Genomic DNA, 21,899 nt, shown 5'->3' on the forward strand with positions numbered 1-21,899 from the left:
CTATACATTTTTCTTTACATTTTACATACATTTTCCTTACACTCTCCACACTTTTCCTTTATATTATATTACATCTATCTATTCTTTTATATATATTTTTATACACATAAGTTATATACATATACATGTACATATTTACATTACTTAACTACTAAGAATAGAAGGAAAAAACTTTTCATTAAAAGGAATGCACTTATTGTCTCTACATTTTTTATGCATTATCTTTATATTTTGCTATATTGTCTCTACAAATTTGTTTATTTTCAATAAATGTATACATTGTCAAGTATTTTCTTTACACTTTTGTCAATACCATCACAGTACATGCCTATTTTTTTCTATATATTTTGCTATTTACATTTACTCTACATTGGATGTACATCATATTTATATTTACCTATATTTTCATTTGTATTCTTATGTTCTTTTTACATACATCATTCACCTATACATTTGTTACATTACATACACTACACTAATCCTAGGGTCAAATCAAGTTTCATCATTCTTTTGTCAAATCACTTTTTCAAAAACTTTATGTCAAATCATCTTTTCAATAACTTTTTGTCAAATTACTTTTTCAAGGACTTTGGTCACATTACTTTTTCAAAGAATCTTTACCAAATCACTTTTTAAAGACTTTATATCACATACCTTACTTTTTGACTTTTTCAAATTATTTTAACTAATACTTTTTCTTTCATCTTGCAATTTATTACAAATAGTACACTTTTGGCTGATGAAGAAATTTCCGTCGATTTCCAAGGCCTCCCATGTACAAAAGACGGGTTTTTATTTTAAGTTTATTCATTATTTCTTTAATTCATTCGATAGTTATTTATTTTCTTACTAACACTTTTACTAAGTGTTTATACAGGTACCCGGAGACACATCCAGAAGACGACACTCGCAAGGAACTCGAAGACTTCATCGAATCCTTGTTTGTATTTACTTTCGTGCATTATTTAAAATTGTACAAAACATAAACTTGGAGTAGTGAAAACTTCACTTTAATGTTGGGCGGGGATATTTAATTACTTGTCGCTTATATGTTTAATTTAAAGTGCGTTATTCGCTTTAGGCAAGACTTAGGCCGTCTACACTTTCATAAATTGATTAGATTGACTCGATATAAATACTTTGTTAATTAAATTCACACTTTTGGCATGTAGGCAAAAATACTAGTCCATCCCTTATTTTATATTCTTTATACACTTTTAATACAACACACATTTTATATTGTTTCGTATACATTAATACATATTTTAGTTAAGTTAAATCCGCATTTTTTACTCTAGGTAAATACTAGGCCGTCCATTTACAAATCTTTCATTCTTTAAAGGCATTATATCTTTTTCACTCATTTTTTTTAAACATAATTCCTTATACTTATTTTTTACCAAAATTTTTTGCTATCCTTTTGTTCCTCATTCTTTGATAGGATATTCATTAAATGAATACTCTTTTAACTAAACGGTAGAAACAAGTCAAATCAACTTCATTTTTTCTAATAATTTTGTTATATAAACTCTTTACACCAATGACTATTCGTAGAATATTTTTACATTCTTTATGCACTAATATACCTAGTTATACAATTCTTTAGACATTTTATATTTGATATACACTCTTTTATATTTGAATTATATTCTTTATATATTTAATACACATACATTACACATAGACACACATTCTTTATATACCTATCTTACATACTCTTATATTTTTTATACATCTTCTATATTGTTGTATATACTCTTTACACCAACTGATATACCTTTGTGCCAATAGATATACACTTGTTTTTACTAACAAATACACTACCATACGAACGAGGTATGTTTTCTTTACACTCCTTTGTACATTCATATCGATATACATTCTTCATAAATTCCTGATACTTGATATACATACATTTTTTATACATTGTATGCACTTAGCATATTATCACCTAGTGTAGCTTTTCATGAAATCACAACATTTTGAAAACAAGTAATAATAATGATAAACAGATAAATAATCCCCCTCTAGTGTTCAGTTAAACTAAGTTTAAGGACTGTCTTCAGACGGGCTCTGAGGGATGCTTAATACCTTCCCCTCGGGGTAAATAAAACCCTTATCTAGAATTTCATATGTTTCGTGGACTAAAATGGAGTAGACAACCCAAATACATATAGGTTTCCTGATTTTCCTAAAAAATAAGATGGCGACTCTAACTCTTTTTAAACCAGTTAGAAGAACCGTGAAGTAGCAAACTATCTTGGACCCGTTCAAAATAGGGCGTAACACCCAATACTTCTTCGGTCTACCTCTACCTCTCCTAAACCCATCCATAGCTACCCTCTCACGCCTCCTCACTAGGGCACCATGCATTTACTTTGCACATGTCTGAATCATCTCAATCTCGCTTCCCACATCTTATTATCTATCGAGGCCACTCCTACCTTGTCCCGAATATCTTCATTTCTAATCCTATATATCTCTCCTAGTATGCCTACACATCCATCGCAACATCTTTATTTCCGCAACTTTTATCTTCTGCACATGAGTGTTCTTGATTGGCCAACACTCCACCCTATACAACATTGTTGGTCTAACCACCACTCTATAAAAATTGCCTTTAAATTTTGGTGGCACCTTCTTTTCACACAAGACTCAGGATGCGAGCCTCCACTTCATTCACCCTGTCCCAATACGATACGTGACATCATCACAATCTCTCCATTTCTTGGATAATAGACTCAAGATACTTGAAAATTTCTTTCTATTGAATGATTTGGGTACCAAGCCTTACTTACACACCAGCCTCATGCGTTGCGTCGCTGAACTCACAATATATATATTATTTGTATCTAGGTTCAATATGCGAGGAATGATGGAACTCACAATAAAAAATGAAGATAAAATGAATAAATAAATAAGTATGTCGAGTTGACTTAATGGATTACGTGGTCGTTTCTTATCAGTAACAGATTCACTTCTTATCTTGTCCAATTTCCAAAGTTGATGCAGAATGGATGCCTAAAGAATTAAGTTCCTAAATAGGCATATAGAACCTACTTATTGTTCAATTTTCTTGAGCTTGGCCAGAAGGAACATCACCCAAAAATGAGAACTCCACTAAAGTAGAACAGTAGTGACTAGAGTGCAATAGAGAAAATTGTTTGACACATTTTCTTCTCAATCCAATATTTGTTCCCAAAGATCTTAGCTTCTGCAGGGAAGCAAACTCTCCAAATTTATGACCAACAAATCAATTATGTGAAAGAGAGCTCCACAAACTCAAAATGATAATCCGCTTTCCTAGAATGCATTCTAAGCCATAAACGTACCTACTTCAAGATAAACAAAATATAAATGTATTGATTTTTTTCCACCTCCGGCAATACTCCCAAATAATGAACAAGAACACATGGAGCCATTTCCTTTACAAAATATAAATATGTTTATGTGCTTTTGGTTCTTGTTTTAGGTCATTTTATATGTCATGTCAACTCTTAATAACTTTCCTAACCTTAAATTATACCCTAGTGCTATTTTTTGCAGATTCGGACAAAAAGGACTATACAAGGCATTGATGTTTGGTAGTCCAAGTATTATTGTTGCAACTACAGAAGCTTGCATGAGGGTTTTAATAGATGATGAAGCCTTTAAGCTTGGCTGGCCAACTTCCACAATGAAACTAAGTGGGAAAAAATCATTGATTGATATTTTCATTTGAGGAGCATAAACGTTTAAGGAACAGCAGCACCTGTGAAAAGGCACGAGGCATTATCGATGTACATAAAATACATTGAGGAAAATGTTAAAGTCAACAGTGGAGAAATGGGCATCCATGGGTCAGATAAAGTTCTTGACAAAACTGAGAAAACTAACATTCCCGATAATACACATTTTTTTAAGCTCCGAAAGTGAACAAGTCATGGAGGCTTTGGAGAGAGAATACACAACTCTAAACTATGGTGTAAGAGCTATGGATATCAATCTTCCAGGATTTGCTCATCATAAAGCACTTAAGGTACTGTTCCTAGTACCTTTTATCCTATAATTTATTCCTTTGACATATCGTTTACTTTTTTTGGACAAACACGAAAATGTCCCTTCTCTTTTCAGGCGCGTAAGGAGCTTGTTGCCATCTTCCAAACAATTGTGGATGAGAGAAGAGAGAGAAGGAACCAAAATGAGCCTACAGAGAAAAAAGACGTGACGGATATTCTGTTGGAAGTTGAAGATGAGAACGACAGAGAGTTGAATTATAGGAAGTCATTGATGTTCTAGTAATGTACCTTAATGCTGGCCATGAATCTTCTGGCCACATTACAATGTGGGCTACTGTCTTTCTGCAGAAACACCACAAGGTCTTTAAAAGAGCTAAGGTAGCCAAGATTTCTCATTTCAAAAAATCACTTAAAGGCCACATTAAAATTTGTTATTTCTCAAGAACATGTTTTGATCTAAAAATAGGCAGAGCAAAATCAGGCAATTCTGAGAAAGAGGCCAACTGACCACAAGGGTGCGAAACTAAAAGAAATTAGTCAAATGGACTACCTGTCAAAGGTAACTTTCTGTTTCTTATCAACACTATACACAGTTCTGTTTTCTCCAGCCAATTCGATGAACCTACAAAATTTCATTTGATACTCTTTAACCTTGGAGGTGATCGATGAAACCATTCATGTTGTTACCTTCTCCTTTGTAGTCTTCTGTGAAGCAAAGACGGATGTCGTTACTAATATTGAGTTACAATCTCGTTCTTCTTACATTTTGATTCAAATAAAACCATATTGTGGCTAACAGAGCAGAACTCCCTTTTTCCCCCAGGTTATACTATCCCCAGAGGATGGATGTTTTGTGTATGGTTTAGGTCTTCTATTCACTTGGATCCTGAAATCTACAATGACCAAAGGAGTTTAATCCTTCTAAATAGGATGTAAGCCTAAAGAGTGTCATGAAATGAGGTGCAACAAGCAAAAAAAGTAGCACAATTCTTTGAAAAGTTAGGAATTGTTATTTTTATAATTTAGTCCCTAGTTTAGACTAGTTTTCATTTAAGTCCTCTGAAAGTTCTAGAATGTATTAACACACAAAACCCTTTATAAATCATAGTTATGAGATATATTGAATGAAAAATATCTCTCTATTTCTTCTCTCTCTCCCTATGTCCATCTCTTATTTCTCTAATTTCTCTCCTAATGAGCTCACCTCTTCCTATCGTTACAAATGGTATCAGAGCCGACGATTCTTGGCATGCATTCTACTGCCGCGACTGATTTTGGGTTTAGCTATAATGAGCCATATCCATATGCCTATCACTATTCAAATGGCGTCATTAGTTTCGTTGAGTTCAGTGATGGTTCCTTTCGAGCAGCATCTACCTTAGACTATCTTTCCGAGGCTCTCAGACTGTTAAGAGAACAACGTCGCATACTAGACAAGATGATAGCAGTGCGAACGCAATCCAAAGAAAAGCAGCAAACGAGCAACAAAGTTAATATTGCTGAAGATCATTTTTCAAATTCTGAAGGAGTTGACGAACTAGAGAAAATCGACCAACCCTCATTTGTAGTGGTTGAGTCTGACTCAAGCGCTAAGATATTGGAGAACTGGGTCCAAGATGTAACTATGGAAATTGAAGGTGTAGATGCAGAAAACTCCAAAAATGCAGACATGGTATTTGCTAAAAGTTTCCTCAAGATTGATGATGTGGGTGACTATGATACAAAGTCTATTGCTACCAAGAACATTCTTGACTGTAAACTAGCTACTTGGAATGAGCACTCTCAACTAGAAGTTGAAGATATCAGTGAAACCAATTCAGAAAATGATGAAGACCAAAGGTTTGATAAAAGTCTTCAAAGAAATGAAGAGCTCTTCTTTGAAGGAAATGTTTTGAATGATGGACATGCTTCAGATGACGTTGGTTACACCAAAATCGACGAGTTAGAAGAACCAAGTCAGCCACTCTTACATATGGTCAAATCTGGAGAAATAGAGGACCAAAGAAAAATGAAGATTCAAGGTACAAATGTTGTTCTTCAAAGTGTGGATCAGGTGTTCGATAAAACTCCTGAGAAGGACAACGCTGAAATTCCAAATGAAAAGCAGTCATTGTTGGGTAGAGAAGCACCAATTGAAATCAAAGTTGAAGATGCTAAAGCTTCATAAAACTATGGAGTCCAGGTGGTCGATAAGAACAGCTTGCTCAACTTCACAGAACAATTGGAGAACACGGTAATTTCTGCCATCACTGTTAATTACACCAGTGAACTTAATGTTCCCTCCTTGACGGATTCACTGGGACCTATGTGCCCTGATTTTGATGATGGAACACCATTAGAAAACGATGTCATAGAAGCTAACGAAAAGTCCATTAACGACTATGAAATGCTCGACCAAATTCTTCTAATGTAGGGAATCGATGTCACTAATTTGCTATGGGATGATAGTAAAGAAGATGAGGCCCCGGAACTTGAAGATCATGAACTTTCAGAAAACATTGTAGGCCATATGTACGATAAATGTTCTCTTGAGAATATAAATGTTTTGCCAAATACTGTAGTAGTACTGAGTACTGAATTTGCATATTATACAACTGTAATTGGTGCTGAAATTGCATATAATATAGTTGTACTAGGTGCTGAAATTGAGATACACGGTACATTTCTTGCATTTTCTAGTTACAATGAAGATCAAGCTTTTGCTTGTGTGCCGGAAGAGTGTGTGCTGTATTCTGGTTATCCATCTGGGCATTCATTTCACTCTCTTGCTTTGAAAATGGGTTTTACATATGAGGTATGTTTGGAAAATTCAGTGATGAATAGTACAAACCTCAAATTTGGGGGGATTTGGTTGGTTTGCGAATTGTTCAACGAAATTCTGAGCAGATATATGGTTTGTAGGATTATAATTTTGGTTGAGAACTGGAAGGAAATAGAAGCAGTTGCGACGAGGAAAACAGAAGTTATTGGTTTTGCAATAACAGAGATGGTGGAAACTGAAATTATACCTACTGTTAAAGAGGTGTATTCTGGAAAAAAGAGTCAATATACTACAATACTGCTAGTTGCTTGTGTGTATTGGGTTGTCACTTATATTGCTAGAGTTCAGCAACTAAAAGTTTCGCATTGGTCATTTGAATTATTGAGCAATGAATTGGCACAGCTTGGCTATGTATATATTTTGCTGGACACTGGGCAAGAAACATCTATATTATTCACACATTATTTATCTGTTCGTGCTGCTAGAGGAGAGATTTGAAATTGAAAGTAGATAAGCAAGAGATGGATGGCGTAGAAGAAACTTTTACTTCCTTGCTCCCTATGTGTGAATTTCTTTTGCCCTTGTTAGCTATGATCTATAGAGCAGAACTTATGAAGGTGATACCTGGTGACTGCCCGAACTTGATAGATCAAATGGTGCTTTCATTGGTTAGGATACACGATGAAAAGTTGGAATTGCTAAATCTTGAGGGGTGCAGGAAGGTTGCAGATGCAAGTGTGGAGGCAAATCCAGATAATTGCCCCTTATTTAATGGTCTCGATGTTTCTAAGTATGCAGTAACTGATTACAGTCTTGTTACTTTATCCTGTGGAGTGCAAGTGTATTTTCAGGTCTTTTTGTTACCAGGTTGCTCCACTGTATCAAACAAGAATGTTACTTCCTCTGCATTGATATCTCTTAATCAATTACCTATGGTGAAATTCCTTCATTTTCCCTATATCTCTTATTCTACAGTCAGTTATTTGGTGCGTGAGAGTCGATTTACTGAAGGAGGAAAGAGTATCACTGATGGTAATAGGTCCCCAAATGCACAGTAAAACATCTTCTATATCACTGATGGTAATAGGTCCCCAATTGCACAGATAAAACATCTTCTAGCCTTGCTTGCAATAAAAATGGTGTCTATTGTGGCAAGAGAATTCACGATGCATCATTTGGTTCCCAAACATTGGTGTGATAAAATTGGAACAATACTTACTTTGAAATTGCACAGACCCTATCACGAAACATTGGTGTCATTTCTCAAGGATACACCTTATCTTTGTGAAAGTGCAAAATCTGCACTTATGGCAATTAATCTATTGAAGTTCATCTTTTCCCTTAAACCCAACGGACAACTGGAAGCTGTCACTTCTGTTTGTAAAAGAATTATGAGTGATAAGAGTTCTTTCTTGGTGCTTTGTATTACTCACAAATTAGCTATACTTGAGGTCATGGAGCTGATAGTAAAAAAGGTTGTCTATGTAGTTCCTAATGGATCATCTAAAATGGAAAGTGATGGGGACAACTGGGAACATTTGGTACATAATGAAGTTGAGCTATTTAGAGCCGCAGCAGTAGGATCTCAAGGATTCCTCCTGGATGCATACTCGTTTATGCTAAAGGAAACTATTGGAGAGACACCATCTTCACTGTCAGAGAAGCTTGTGGATATGGTTAGCATCACATACCTGCCGTTTGAATGTTCAAAACCAAAAGGGAGGAGGAATCCGGAGTCGCTCGAAATGCTAGATGTCGAAGCAGAAATCTCTAATGTCGATATTGTTGAAATGAGTATTACTACTGTGATCAAGAATCTCACTGCTAAGTTCTCTGGTGCAGTGTTGAAGCTAACAGGCTCTATCCATGTGGCTGAGTTGCTGAAGTGTTATTCCTTTTGCATTGTCCGAATGATAGTGAAGCTAGTGATTATTGGGAGGAAAATGATGTTGGCCTTGCCCTTGTTAATTTATTCCTTCAGTGCGTCCTCCTTAAAGTTGAAATCTGGAAGTGCAACTCAAGCTTGCTTATTGGAAGGTGAAACTGCATGTGCTAAAGCTAGTTATGAAGCATTTGCACCAGTGATAACTTACCGTAATGCAAAACTTAGCTACAACTTAGAGCTAATTATTGAACAAAGGCCTGAAGCAGTTGATAAGGAAATTGGTTCCTTCTCAAGGAAAGTTTCAACACTCTTGCATAGCCTTTTGAGGTTTCTAGCTATGAAGCATTCCATAATTGTCAAGGATTGCTGGAACATTGCAGCAAAGTGTCACTGGCCTTATCCATTTCGAAGTTCATATTGTCAAACCTTGGACAAGGTTGTTTTAAGGGGGATGGATTGTCTGAAATGAGGTGCAACAAGAAAAAGAAGTAGCACAACTCTGTTGAGAAGTTAGGAATTGCTATTTTTACAGTTTAGCCCCTAGTTTAGACTAGTTTTCATTTAAGTCCTGTAAAAGTTCTAGAATGTGTTAACATATAAAACCCTCTGTAAATCATAGCTATGAGATATGTTGAATGAAAAATATCTTTTTCTTTTTCTCTTTCTCCCTATCTCCCTCTCTTCTTCTCTTCTTTCTTGTTTCTCTAATTTCTCTCTCAATGAGCTCACCGGAGCTCTTCGTATCGTTACAAAGAGCCTCTTTTTAACCTATAACAATACCCCATAAAAACCCCACCTCCAAATAAAAAAGAATAATAGTGCTGCTTACTTTGTCCTATTCATTATAAATTTCATTTGTTGTGTCCAGCTCTTTTGTATGCTTTTCGTTCTTGGTGTTCAGGGTCTTACACCAAAAGCAGGAACATTCATTCCTTTTTTTTTTTTTTTGGGGGTGGGGGTTGAAGCAGATCGTCCCCAGGAAATGATCTTGCCAAGCTAGAAATATCTATTTTTCTTCATTATTTTCTTCTAGGTTATGAGCGAGTGAAATTTGTTTACTTTCCTTTTCCCCCCTTCCTATCCGTCTTCGCAGCCTTGAAGCCCCTTGATGTATTTGCTTCATTGCAGGCCTAAAGATAACTGTTTGGGCAGAGTAAGAAGAGTCTTATCAACTACAAGTGCCTGGGCAAAATAGCAAAAAGAACGAGATAACTAATCTCTCTAAATATGGAAATTATTGCGGTGAAAGCAATGACCAACCTTCTTAGTTGGGAGTTGATAGGAAATAGGAGAAAAGATTATAATGAAAAATATTTTTTCTCCTGAATTTACCTCCACAATTCTTGCTCTAGAAAATTTGTACACATTTAAATTAGTAAGAGGATCATGTGCACATTGACTAGTAATCTCTGGCTTGCCCTTCAAGTGAAACCATAAAGAATTCACAATGTTAACTATGAGAAGGCCATCGACATTCATACCTTCCCAATACCAACTGAAATTTGACCGTTCATGCGGCCTCCGATCAAGTCTTTTACCCCTGCTAAATGTCAATTCAGAAAATGTTCCATTTTACAGTGCGCATATCTAAACCTTTTAGGAATAAAAGAACGGAAGCTACAGAAGAAATAAAGCACAGATGACAATTACTAACTGCTAATGCTCACCTGAAACTTGCTACGATCAAATCAGTGGCCTTATTTATTGCCAGCCGGGGCAGGGGAGGTGGATTCTTACTAATGTAAATATGCAGAAATAATGAAGCATTTTGACCGTACAAGACTTAGGCTTCCAAGTTAATTGGGGCTATCACAAAAACATGGACAATACATGCATAATACCATCGGTTGAGAATACTTCTTATTGCTCCAATGTGTTAACACTTAGAGACATGGATAACAAAATATCCTGTCAAAAATCAAAAGCTGTACGCTAATGATATCAGTTGAAAGGAAATCACAGGCTTGCAGATACAAAGCAAAAAGTAGAAACTTTATATTTGATCATTTTTTCCTCAACAAACATGGCCGCAGCTGGCGTATTGCTTCAAACAAGCATGGCCTGTAAGATAACATGCACAGCTTAGAGAAGGCATTTCTCCCTGCACAGTTTTCTTGTTCATTGTTAAAAAAACACCTAACCTCCATGAAAGTGCGAGAGGGGGGGGGGGGGGGGGGGGGGTGAATTGTAACTTTTTCATTCTGATAGTCGACTATATCGTAATGCAGTAATTAAAATGCAGAAATAAAATTGACACAGATATTTTATACTGGTTCAGATTCAATGTGAATCCTAGTCCAGTCCCCCTGGGTTGCAAAGGTGTTCTCTGCAGCTCTTTATAAATGTTTTGGTACAATGGTTTGTTTGAATGGAGCTCCTACGTCTACACTCGAATTCTTTTTGATACAATGCCTCACAAACTATTCTATATCTCTCCTTTCTTTTTTGTTTACACTATATCACTCAAGAATACAATGTTTGTGAAAAGTAAGGCAGAGAACTTGAGAGTATGAGACAACTGTATAATTTTCTGTCTCTGGAGCCTCGAATAAATAGTCTTCACATGTTTAGCCGTTAGACTCTATTTTTGCAGAGATATCAACCCAAGAGATTTGACCCTTGAGAATTAGGAATATTTGAGGATCTTAATTTCCAAGAATAAAGCAAGAGCTTATTAAGACTTGTAATGATCCTTTCCTTCTATGGTATCAGCCTGGTTGGCAGATGCTTCTTTCCTTGTACGTTGTTGATGAGAAATAAAGGTTGTACAACTGCTTTCCTTGTGCGTCATTTGCCTTGTTGGAGTGGTACTTGTTTTCTTGTATAGTAGATTTGATTTAATGCTTGACTCACCATGATTGTGCTGATTTAAATGCTTGAGTAAAACTGATTTTGTTCCAAAAATACGCAGTAGCCTATCTTTAATTCCTTTCCTTATGCAGCCGACCTGGGCTTGCCCTTCTATTCAGCCGACTGAACTCCTGCTGTCCATTGGGCTTATTTGTCCGATCCATTTGATTGATTCTTTGAGTATTAGTACCTACACAATAATTTGTCATCATTAAAATCATAACACTAACACTCCATTGTAAAAGTTAGAAAGGAATAACATAACTGCAAAGCCATCAACCTCACTTTGCAAAATCGATCTTTCCAGATCTGCTGCTGTATGTAGCATTAAAAGAAAAACTTGCGACCAATAACAAATTTATTAGGTAATAAAGACCAAAATAGGTAGCGAATAATTCAGCTTTTGGCATGCTCAATTCTATTTCACCAAGTTTCAGAAATTTGCATCTGAATGATTTCAAGTAGAAGAGAAAGAAAGGAGAAGGAGAGGAAATATGGGAAGAGGAAAAGGAGACAAGAAAGGAGAAGGAGAGGAAATATGGGAAGAGGAAAAGGAGACTGAAGCAAATAGAAGATCAACATTCTCAAATTCATAGGAAGGAGAGAATGAAGATCTGCTTATTCACTAACATAGTGTTCTTTTTGCAGGTGTCATAGCCATGTTGATCTCAATGTTATTTGTTCAATGTATGGTATCAGTATCTCAGGATGCTCAATCTATTGGACAAGTAACCTGAGATATACAACATAGGATACAAGGATCATAAGTAGCTGATAATAGATGGAACAACAGAAAAAAGGACAGTAATATGGAGAATACAGAATAGCGCGAAGGAATTCTGGGATGCAAAATACCAGAAGATGAAAACACAAGGAGAACAAGCAAAAGGAAGCACAGATTCAGAAACCAAACAATACACAAGCAGTGGCAGCACAGAGGTATATATCAGGTACTGAAGAAAGAGAAAGGAACTAGAACATCAAAGCAGCTAAGGAAACCAGATCAATCTACCGGAAACAAATTCAAAGGAGAAGAAGTCAACATCTCCAGAACAGCCAGGAATAGGAGCACAACATCAAAGCAGGAAAATACATCATTCCAGAAGAGACATAACAGCAGGCACAAGCTTACAGCAGAAACACACTAATTACAAGACCATTCTAATGAAATTAATGTCAGCTTGGTTATACAGTTCTTAATAGATTCTAGTTCAATTTGTTTACATCATGTTCTTTTGTAAGGATTCTAACTATTTGCTTTATTTGCTAAAAAATTAATAAAATAGCCCCCAAGCAATCTGCTTAGTGGCCTTTCTTCGAACCAAAAAAAAAAAAAAAACCTTGAAAGAGGGTTCTATTAGGACATGGAGCACGAAACATCAAAAGAAGACCGCACAGCATAGCTCAACTTGCTTGTAATTATTACTTCGTAGAACTATCAAACATGAGCAATGCAAGATACTGAAGAATTTCCGGCCTTCTAGTGGTTTCCGGCGATGACCTAGAAATTCAAGAGGATCAGTGGCCACTGGCCACGGTTCAAAATCGGTGGATAATGAGCCCAGCCTTCTATCCTTCTTCAATTAAATATCACGCTCTTCTCTGGGTCAAGGTTTGAACCCGTGATGTGCGCCTAACCCACACATCACATGTTGGATCTTATTACAAGACCAAAGCCCTAAGAGCGGGGCATCTTGGGCCCTATACAGTCCACTAAAGTAAAGAGGAATTACTCCTTCCTATTGAGAAGCCTAATACAACGGAAATAGACGCATGAGTATGCGGCAAGTTAGCATTGTAGAAATGGCATATCATCAAAAGGTGAAGCTATAAGTCAATGGCAGAAAACATCATCTGCAAAGTACAATTTACACGGAACTGCTCGAAGTAATTAGAATTGCTCTCAGCAGCTGTTAGACCCAAAGCTGAGGTAGTTTCTATCGATTTGCAGATTTCTAAACTAGAGCATGTTTTAACATTACCACGAGATATTTGATAACAATTTTGCCTTCAATAGACAGACAGTACCCTGTTGGAGACCGAAGAGTATAGTCTATTGACTCTATTCACAAACTATGATTCTTCAACGACTTTAAATCTGAAACAGAGACCAAAGAATATAGTCTACTTACTAGTTTTGAAAGATCATAATTCTATATATGGGACAGAATCTCAAAAAAATTATATGGGACAGAATCTCAAAAAAATTATATGGGACAGAAAAATCACCAATATTTATAAGAGGACAATGTATGAAGATGAAAATCTAAAATGTATAAAAGATAAGAGAAGTTTCCTTGCATGGAGTCAGAAAATATCTCAATTCAGGTTAAAAAACTAGGACAGTAAGCAAACACCATAAACTGCTATCCGTCAATTGACTTTAAAACCCTTTTTTTTTTGATGAAATGGTCACAGATTTTATTAAAATAAAAAGGAAAATCTCAGAACAATGACCGTGCTAAGAATTCCAAAAGTATGGTACAAGACTTCCAAAAAGTAGCAAAAAACTAAGTCTTGTCAGCATTTACAGGGTCCCAATGAGATGTATTAAGGAATCTACATCTTGTACTAATGCTTCTTCATACCAAAAGTGAAACAAAAAATATACAATTCAACTGATTTTACACCTGAAACAAAGACCAAAGAGCATAGTCGATTTCGTGCCTTGAAAGATCATGATTTTGTACGAGAGCCAGAGAAATCCACCAATACGAAAAGCCAATATGAAAAGTAAATGATAAGTTAGGACTTTTATCTTCCTACATCGTACTCTTGTAAAGACGGTCTAACTACTGAATGTGAGAAAGAAGCAAACCCATGCAGTTACATTCTACTCTATTGGAAAAATTGATAGCAATAGAAAGCTAAAAAAAAAAAAAAACTGCATACAATATATATAAGTTAGAAGGGCTGTGAAATAAGAGAAAATATTTGAAGAATTCAACTAATACAGAAAGATATTCAAATTTATGCCCTATTCACTTACAAAGTTCTTACAGAGAGACAGTGCGTCTATAAAGTGTTTCATCATCACTCTCCATCTCTTCTTCTGATACAATATCACTGCCTGACATCTCTAACTTCCCACCCATACAAAATGATGGACCAGAACTTTCAAGTTCTATATAATCACCATACAATCTCTCTTCAAATCTTTGGTCGCTGCAATTAAGAAGCCAAGCCAAAGAACATTTGATCAACTTGCTTCGCAACCTCTCATACCTTGGCTTGATTCTTGATTCCAAACTATAAGTGAAGTAGTCTGGAAAGTCCACAAGTTCTTTCATTGGCCTGCCCATATCACTCTTAAAAAAGTAATAGCTATTTTTCATGAGGCCAACTTGTAAAGCAACTAACTGAGGACATTTTATGATCATCTTAGCCACATCTTCAACTGAAAAACCCCGCCCAAGAAGGAACTCGACAGGTTTCAATATCACATGCTGGTGGAGGCTAACAATTTGTGGCATCCTCTCAATAACACGAGCAAAACCATCAGGATCGATCTTGAGTTTCAAGTTAAAGAAATACTGTTGTGATGACAGCTTAGCTTTCAAAGGCAAGCCAAGAATTTGTGGATACTGTGCAATAACACAAGGCAAAGCTTCCCTACTAATTCCAAAAATAAGCAAGCAATTTACATTCAGTTTCACCGTCTCTTCAAGATCATGTCCAAGTATATACGCCCGTCTCTCAAGCATCCTCGCTACAACTTTCTTTGGCACACCCAACGAAACCAAATACTCCACAAACGGTTTAATCATTGTCCCAACTCTCATTCCTAATAAATAAGGATATTGTGTTACTATTGGCCCTATATCCCTCGGATTAACCCCTATACTAACCAAATAAGCTACCGAAGTACTCATTGTTCCCTCGAGCTTAAACCCTAACAACTCCGGATATTTCATTAAAACACCCCCAATATCATCTTTGTCCACATCAAGCCCTCGTAAAAACTTCACAACCGGAACAAGCTCAATTACAACACTAGCATGAAGACACTGTGGATAAACTTTAACAAATTCACCAAGTCTTGATCCTTCAATCCCAATTCTTTCTAAGTAAGCTAAAACAGGAATTGCATTTTTCCTAACACTATATCCAAGCATCAAAGGGTACTCATTAATATCATCAATAGTTAAGCCAAGTTTCCGAAGAAATTCGACACGTTCACGCATGATTTCAAGTGTGGATGGCAATTCTAGGTGTTCTAATTCATCAGGGACTATACCAATACTCTTTAAATAGTCACAAATTATGACCTTAGACACCAATTTTTCCTTATTCCCTTGCATTATTCCCCATGTTATTGAAGGCATTTCATACTCTGGGAATTTTTTCGTCGAAAAGGGTCTCTGATTTATAGGCCTAGGAAGACAAGTATATAATTTTTGAGGATGTTTAAGAAATGAGTCCAAGAATGTTTTTCTCTTGTTTGTTCTAGTGATAGTGCGAAGTGGTAGTTTTCTTCTAAATATTGAGCTCATCTCAGAGAATTCAAGATATTGAAGGTCCAAACAGTGTAGAAAGGGATTAAAGATTTACCTTTGCTCCAGAAAGAAGGAAGCTCCGTTCCATAGCTTCAAGGGGAACAGAGATTTGAGACTAAAGAGGAAGAATGGAAGTCTTTATGCGAGTGGACCTTTTTTAAAAATAAAATATTTTTTTTTTAAAAAGGGAAGGGGGTAAGAAAATGACGTTAATGTATTAGAAATTGCTCAAAATGACATCATTTCACCTGGGATAAAAATGTCATTCATTCCACCGATCAAAACTGCCCTTAACATGAAGTAGGCGTTTGGCCATAGAAATGAAAAAAAAAAATCACTTTTCTTGGAATTATTGAAGTTGGAGTTGAAGTTGTGTTTGATCATAGGCTTTACCAAATAATACTTAGTTGTTGAAATGTATTTTTTCTAAAAAAATATGAAATATGATTTGTACCCCTCAATTTCTAAAAACTAGCAAAACTAACCAAATCAATTAATAAACATAATCAGTCCGAAATTATAGCAATTATACTCAAGATCAACTTATGGAGTGCTCAAGATGGATCATTTCTTTCCATCAAAAGGCTGCAACTGGGAAGCTTATTGGTGTACACACAAAATAGAACATCTCTAAATAGTACTTTGTTGCAAAATTCTCCCCTGCTTCTTTTCTTTTAAAGGCTTTTTAGCAAATGATGTTCAATATTTATTGGAGTGGAGAGCAACATAAGTTGTCTGTAACAGTGAAAAAAAGTTGTATAAACTTTCAGGGTAAAAATTAAGCAACATAAAAACTTTTGGGATAAAAATTGAAAACAGAAAAACAAAAGTAAAAATCCAAAACAAAAAATGGAAAAAGTGAAAAATAAGGTTTTGGTTGTTTTCCAAACTCCAAATACAACTATTTGGAATTTTTATGGCCAAACACCATAAAGTGAAAAAATATTCCGAAAAAAAAAAAGAATAATTCTTATGGCCAAACGGGGGGCACGGAAGCCACTAGGCTTAGGGTTGGGTCTTGGAACATAGGGACATTGACGGGGAAGTCTATAGAGTTGGCGAAGATCCTCCAGAAGAGGAAGATTAGTGTCACGCCCGAAACCCACACTAGACGTGACCGGCATCCGATGTCATGAACAACATCGGAAGACCTAAAAGACGCAACAATGACACTTGAACCCGCCAGGTTCAACATTCGCCTCCAACAGTTTATAAAATAAATTTAAACGAATCATCATATAAGAATAAAATTAGCGGAAGTCTTTAATAACGTAAACCTCAATCAAAACGTATCACATGCCCAAGAGTTAAACAACTCAACAACTACCCACAAGAATAAATATTGTGGAGCTTCTAATATAAAGAATGACTGTCTAACACATCGGGACGCAGCCCGATAAAATGCTAAACTAATGAATAAATATAATGAGGGTGTCCCACGAATGAACATGTGGGCTCACCAAGTCAGCAGCAACAGCAAGTCCTTCCTAAGCGCCTGAAGTATCAAGAACCTTTTCTTCTCCGTTACCTAACATACCATAAAAAACAACAATGGTATGCCTGAGTACTTTGTACTCAGTGAGTGCCTCGGGGACTGTCACGACCCAAACCCCGTGGGCCGCGACTGGTACCCTAACTGGGTACCCATACGTACCTACCTGATCGAATTCGAATCATACAGATTTTTTTATTTTTTTTTAAAACAGAAGTTAGAGAAGTAGGCCGATACAACTACGGCACGCGCGCAAACATATATATATATCTGGACATACAGAAACATACAGACGAAACCCGTAACCCACACATCTATCTACAGGCCTCTACAGACATACAGAATCATATGACGGGACAGGGCCCCGCCGTACCCAGAATATCCATACATACAGAGTATACAGAAGACAGAAGATATATATACCAAAAGTATACGCTCCGGATCAAAGGAGCTCTTCAAACAGCAGAATTAGAACCCTACGCTGGCGGCGTATCACCTGGTGCGTCGGTACCTGCGGGCATGTAGCGCAGCCCCCGAAGAACGGGGGTCAGTACGAAAAATGTACCGAGTATGTAAAGCAGAACATAACAGATATAAACATAGTCCGAACCGGAGTCACAAAAATATAACGAACAGAACCATAAATCAGACTGACGGACAGAGTCATGATCCAGACAGACATACAGAACCGTGTCCCATACAAATAAACAGAATTATGGTTCGGACAGACAGACGGAATCATAATACGGACAGACGAGCAGAATCAGAATCCATACGGACATACAGAATCAGAATCCATACGGACATATAGACGTAGTCGTCTTTCAGACGGACAGACAGAAGTATGTCGGACAGAATTATGCATGCAGAGTAGTACAGAGTCATACAGAATCATACAGAGGCATGTGCTTATATAAATATAGATAGCACACGCATACATTCATACAGATCCCGGCCCTGTCTGGGGGCGCGGTAACAGAACCCGGCCCTCTTAGTACGGGACGCGGTGGACAGACAGAATCAGATCAGATCATATGCCATCCTGGCCGCCATCCCCATACACAGATCATAATATCATACAGACATACAGATCCCGGCCCGTACGCCGAGGGACACGGTGAACAATGCAGAGAAATATGCACGATAACAGAACCTGGCCCGGGTCGTAGTGAAAGAATGCATTGAGACAGACACGAACCGATAAATGAGAAACTACTTACATACAGACTCAACATACAGACTCGATCAACCTGAAGGGTGCCAAATGGCGAGTCAAATCATAGTGTCCAGATAGTATGCATAGTACGCGCCTATATCCTAGTTGGGAAGGCACGACAGATTATTATCAGAATCAGAATCTCAGATATTCAAAAATCATTTCGTATAAATTGCACAAAAATGGTTATAACATATACAAAATAGTAGTCCAAAGGTTTTTAGAGAAAATCGGACAAAACAGAAATATTTAAAACTTTACAGAAGATATCGGGCCTTGTGGGCCCGCCTCGGACCAACTCGAGGCTACTTAGGTAAATTACTGCTAATGGACCTTACGAGGTCATCCATAGTCGTTTGGAAGTGTTCCGACTCCGTTTAGGGAAGTTTTGTAAAAAAACTCTCTTTAAAGGCAATTTGTAAGAAAATAGCTTCAATTGGATTGAAGGAATTGGAGCGGTTTTCCGTCTCGAATTCCGGGGAACGGAGTCGTACCTAAGGCTCGCGGCCGAGCCTATCACATCCGGAACATGCCTAGGAACATAGGGAAATGCTTCACATACCTCGATGGCGCCTTATGCTCGCTTGGCGTCAATCCAAATTTCGTCCAAAATCTGGAAATGGTCAAGTTTACCATTTGTTAGTTTCAAACTTTCAATATTCCAACTTAACACATACTTGCCTACCGAAATTTCGGCAGCATTTCCTCTGTATATACGACATCCCCGAGACTTAGCTCGGCTCAATTCATCAACACAACAACCCAGGAATGACATAAAAACATCAATAGACATTAAAACATGCACTATGGCATCATTAGCCATCTTTCGTCATAACGAAACATTTTTCGTTTCAAACTTGCGTTTCCAAACCAAATTCATTATTTTCATATTCATTATCCACCAAAATCATTACGACATACATCGGAGGCATCCATACCATTTTCACATAATATTCATAAGATACACAAACATTCAAACTTCCCATTAAGTCACTACTTTTCCAATCTTTTCCTAACTTTCAACATACAAGTTCATAAACATATTCCCATATTCCCAAGTTCATTATCATTAATCAAAATTTTCATGAAATCACGCTAAAGCGACATACTTTCCGACAACAACTTAACCAACAAATTCTTCGTTTTAGCTTAACCATTATCCTTCCATCTACTTCACAAAGTCATAACAACACAAGTATTGCATTAAATAAATTCAATCCATCCACTTTCATACAAGGCACCACACGGCCAACATGCAATATCCCCCAACTTCCATTAATTCATCCCACTTTCATTTCTAATACAATTTCCATCACACTACAACTAAATTACAACATGAATTCAAATCATCAAGGACATGTAACACAAGCATGCTCACGGCCCAAACACAACCACTTCCAACACACAAAATTTTCATACTTTTCATTCCTTCACACATACTACAACATACATATACCATTTATAACATAACAAAAGCATGAAATCCTCACCTTTCTTCAAGTTCTTCACTTGGAGGATAAAATTGCTTTCTTGCCACAATACTTATATCAACTTGTAGAGGGATTTGCACTTGGTAATACTTTCACAAGAGATGATCTTTTAAACCAAAGAATTGGCTCCTAAATTTTTTTCTTTCTTTTCTTTCTTTTTCTCTCTCAAACCCGAACCCTCTTGCTCTTTTTTTTCTTGCTTTCTTTTTCTTTCTTGAAGCTTCTTAGAGCTTATCCATGTTATATAATTTCCCATGGAATTTAATTAATCCATGGGCTTGGATTGGCATGTGGCCGGTTGGGCCCCTTAAATTGCGCCTCCCTTCACTTATTTTTTTTTGAGCCCAAAATGGTTGGCTAATTATTGTAACTCATGGGACAAATTTCCCAAAATTCCAATTTTGCCCTTGGCCTCCTTTCGTAATTCCACACCATTGTATTCATAACCTACACATTCATACCAAGAAATGTCCAATTATGGCCTTATTCATCACAAGTCAATTTATCTTGAATTTTTCGAATAAACAAAAATGCCGGATGTAACATCCTCCCCCCCTTTAAAACATTCGTCCTCGAATGTTAAATTGACCTTATGGGGCGTCATACTACTTCGGGAGGGTTCTCTTTATAGTCGTCCTTTACTGACTTTCCGGCATGGCTTCATTACCCACATTATGGGGAAATTTTTCACATTACTGATTCAAATGCCTTCATAATATATTTTCTCATACCCCACATAATCATCAAACCATAAGCTATATTCTTGTAACAGACAGACGCTTTCCAGACATTATAGTCCATATCATTTCTTGTTACACTCCTGAGATCCCTACCACGTTTTCGTAATCCCACTTCATACGAGTCACTTCATACCAACAGATTCAGAACTAGAACTGAACGCGTAGAAGCATATCGGACGGATTCGTAATCGGAGGTAGACGTACTCAACCATGGCGGACGGATTCGTAGTCAAAGTCAGGGGCACGGAAGTATGTCAGACAGATCTGAGATCGGAGTCAGACGTACAGAAATGTATCATACAGAATCATGATCAAAGTCAGACGGACAGAAATGTATCAGATAGAGTCGTAATCAAGGTCAGACATACGGAGATGTATCAGACAGGCGTGCGATCGAAATCAGACGCACAGAAGCATATCAGACGGATTCATATCCGGAGTCAGACATACAGAGGTGTGTCAGACAGATTCATAATCAGAGTTAATCGTACAGAGATATGTCAGACAGAAACGCATTCAGAATCAATCATACAGAAGTATGTCGACCAGAAACATATTCAGAATCGAATGTACAAAGATTTATCAGGTGGGAGCATAATCGAGTTCAGAAGCACAGAGACGTAATAGGCAGAGCCTTAGCAGAATCGAAAGTGCAGAAGTATAACAGATAGAATCTGAAGCCGAATCAGATCAATCTTAGTAAGGCTCCAGTGATTTATGGAAAATTCCCTTATTGGTAACCTGGTTAGCCAAGTTATCATACAAATCGTCTCGCGTGTCGCTTATCGACTCTTTCAAAGATTCCGCTTCTTCGCATTTCTTATCTTTCGTCTTTCCTACCATCCATACTCATTTTCCTTTTCAGACATCGTCATACCAGACTGAGTCATAATGGAATAGGGGTTTTCCTAGTCCTTGACAACATTTGTGTCCTCACCCCCGCTTCGCTTCATGTATTCGGTTTAGTAAAA

At 36.9% G+C, this 21,899-nt stretch overlaps 1 protein-coding gene and 1 pseudogene across 2 annotated transcripts; one reads left to right on the forward strand and one right to left on the reverse strand.

Annotated features, from left to right (window-relative positions):
• The first annotated feature begins 327 nt into the window (after positions 1–327).
• LOC132635760 (ent-kaurenoic acid oxidase 1-like) lies at positions 328–9,307 on the forward strand (annotated as a pseudogene).
• Positions 9,308–10,876: 1,569 nt separating this feature from the next.
• Positions 10,877–16,124, reverse strand: LOC132635766 (transcription termination factor MTERF4, chloroplastic-like). Of its 2 annotated transcripts, none has more exons than XM_060352286.1 (2): positions 14,495–16,124; positions 10,877–11,684 (listed from the first exon to the last, which is right to left on the reverse strand). In XM_060352286.1, the coding sequence occupies exons 1-2, from the start codon at positions 15,985–15,987 to the stop codon at positions 11,678–11,680; spliced, it is 1,500 nt and encodes a 499-aa protein (XP_060208269.1). In that variant the 5' UTR covers positions 15,988–16,124; the 3' UTR covers positions 10,877–11,677. The 2 variants fall into 2 exon arrangements, with proteins under 2 accessions (XP_060208269.1, XP_060208276.1); XM_060352293.1 differs by having other exon boundaries at positions 10,878–11,684; positions 14,484–16,124.
• Between the last annotated feature and the right edge of the window lie 5,775 nt (positions 16,125–21,899).

The sequence above is a fragment of the Lycium barbarum genome, chromosome 1, assembly GCF_019175385.1.
Source record: "Lycium barbarum isolate Lr01 chromosome 1, ASM1917538v2, whole genome shotgun sequence".
Classification (NCBI taxonomy): domain Eukaryota; kingdom Viridiplantae; phylum Streptophyta; class Magnoliopsida; order Solanales; family Solanaceae; genus Lycium; species Lycium barbarum.

Excerpts from the sequence above, each read along its gene's own strand:
- LOC132635766 (XM_060352286.1), bottom strand. The coding sequence starts at position 15,987 with ATGAGCTCAATATTTAGAAGAAAACTACCACTTCGCACTATCACTAGA.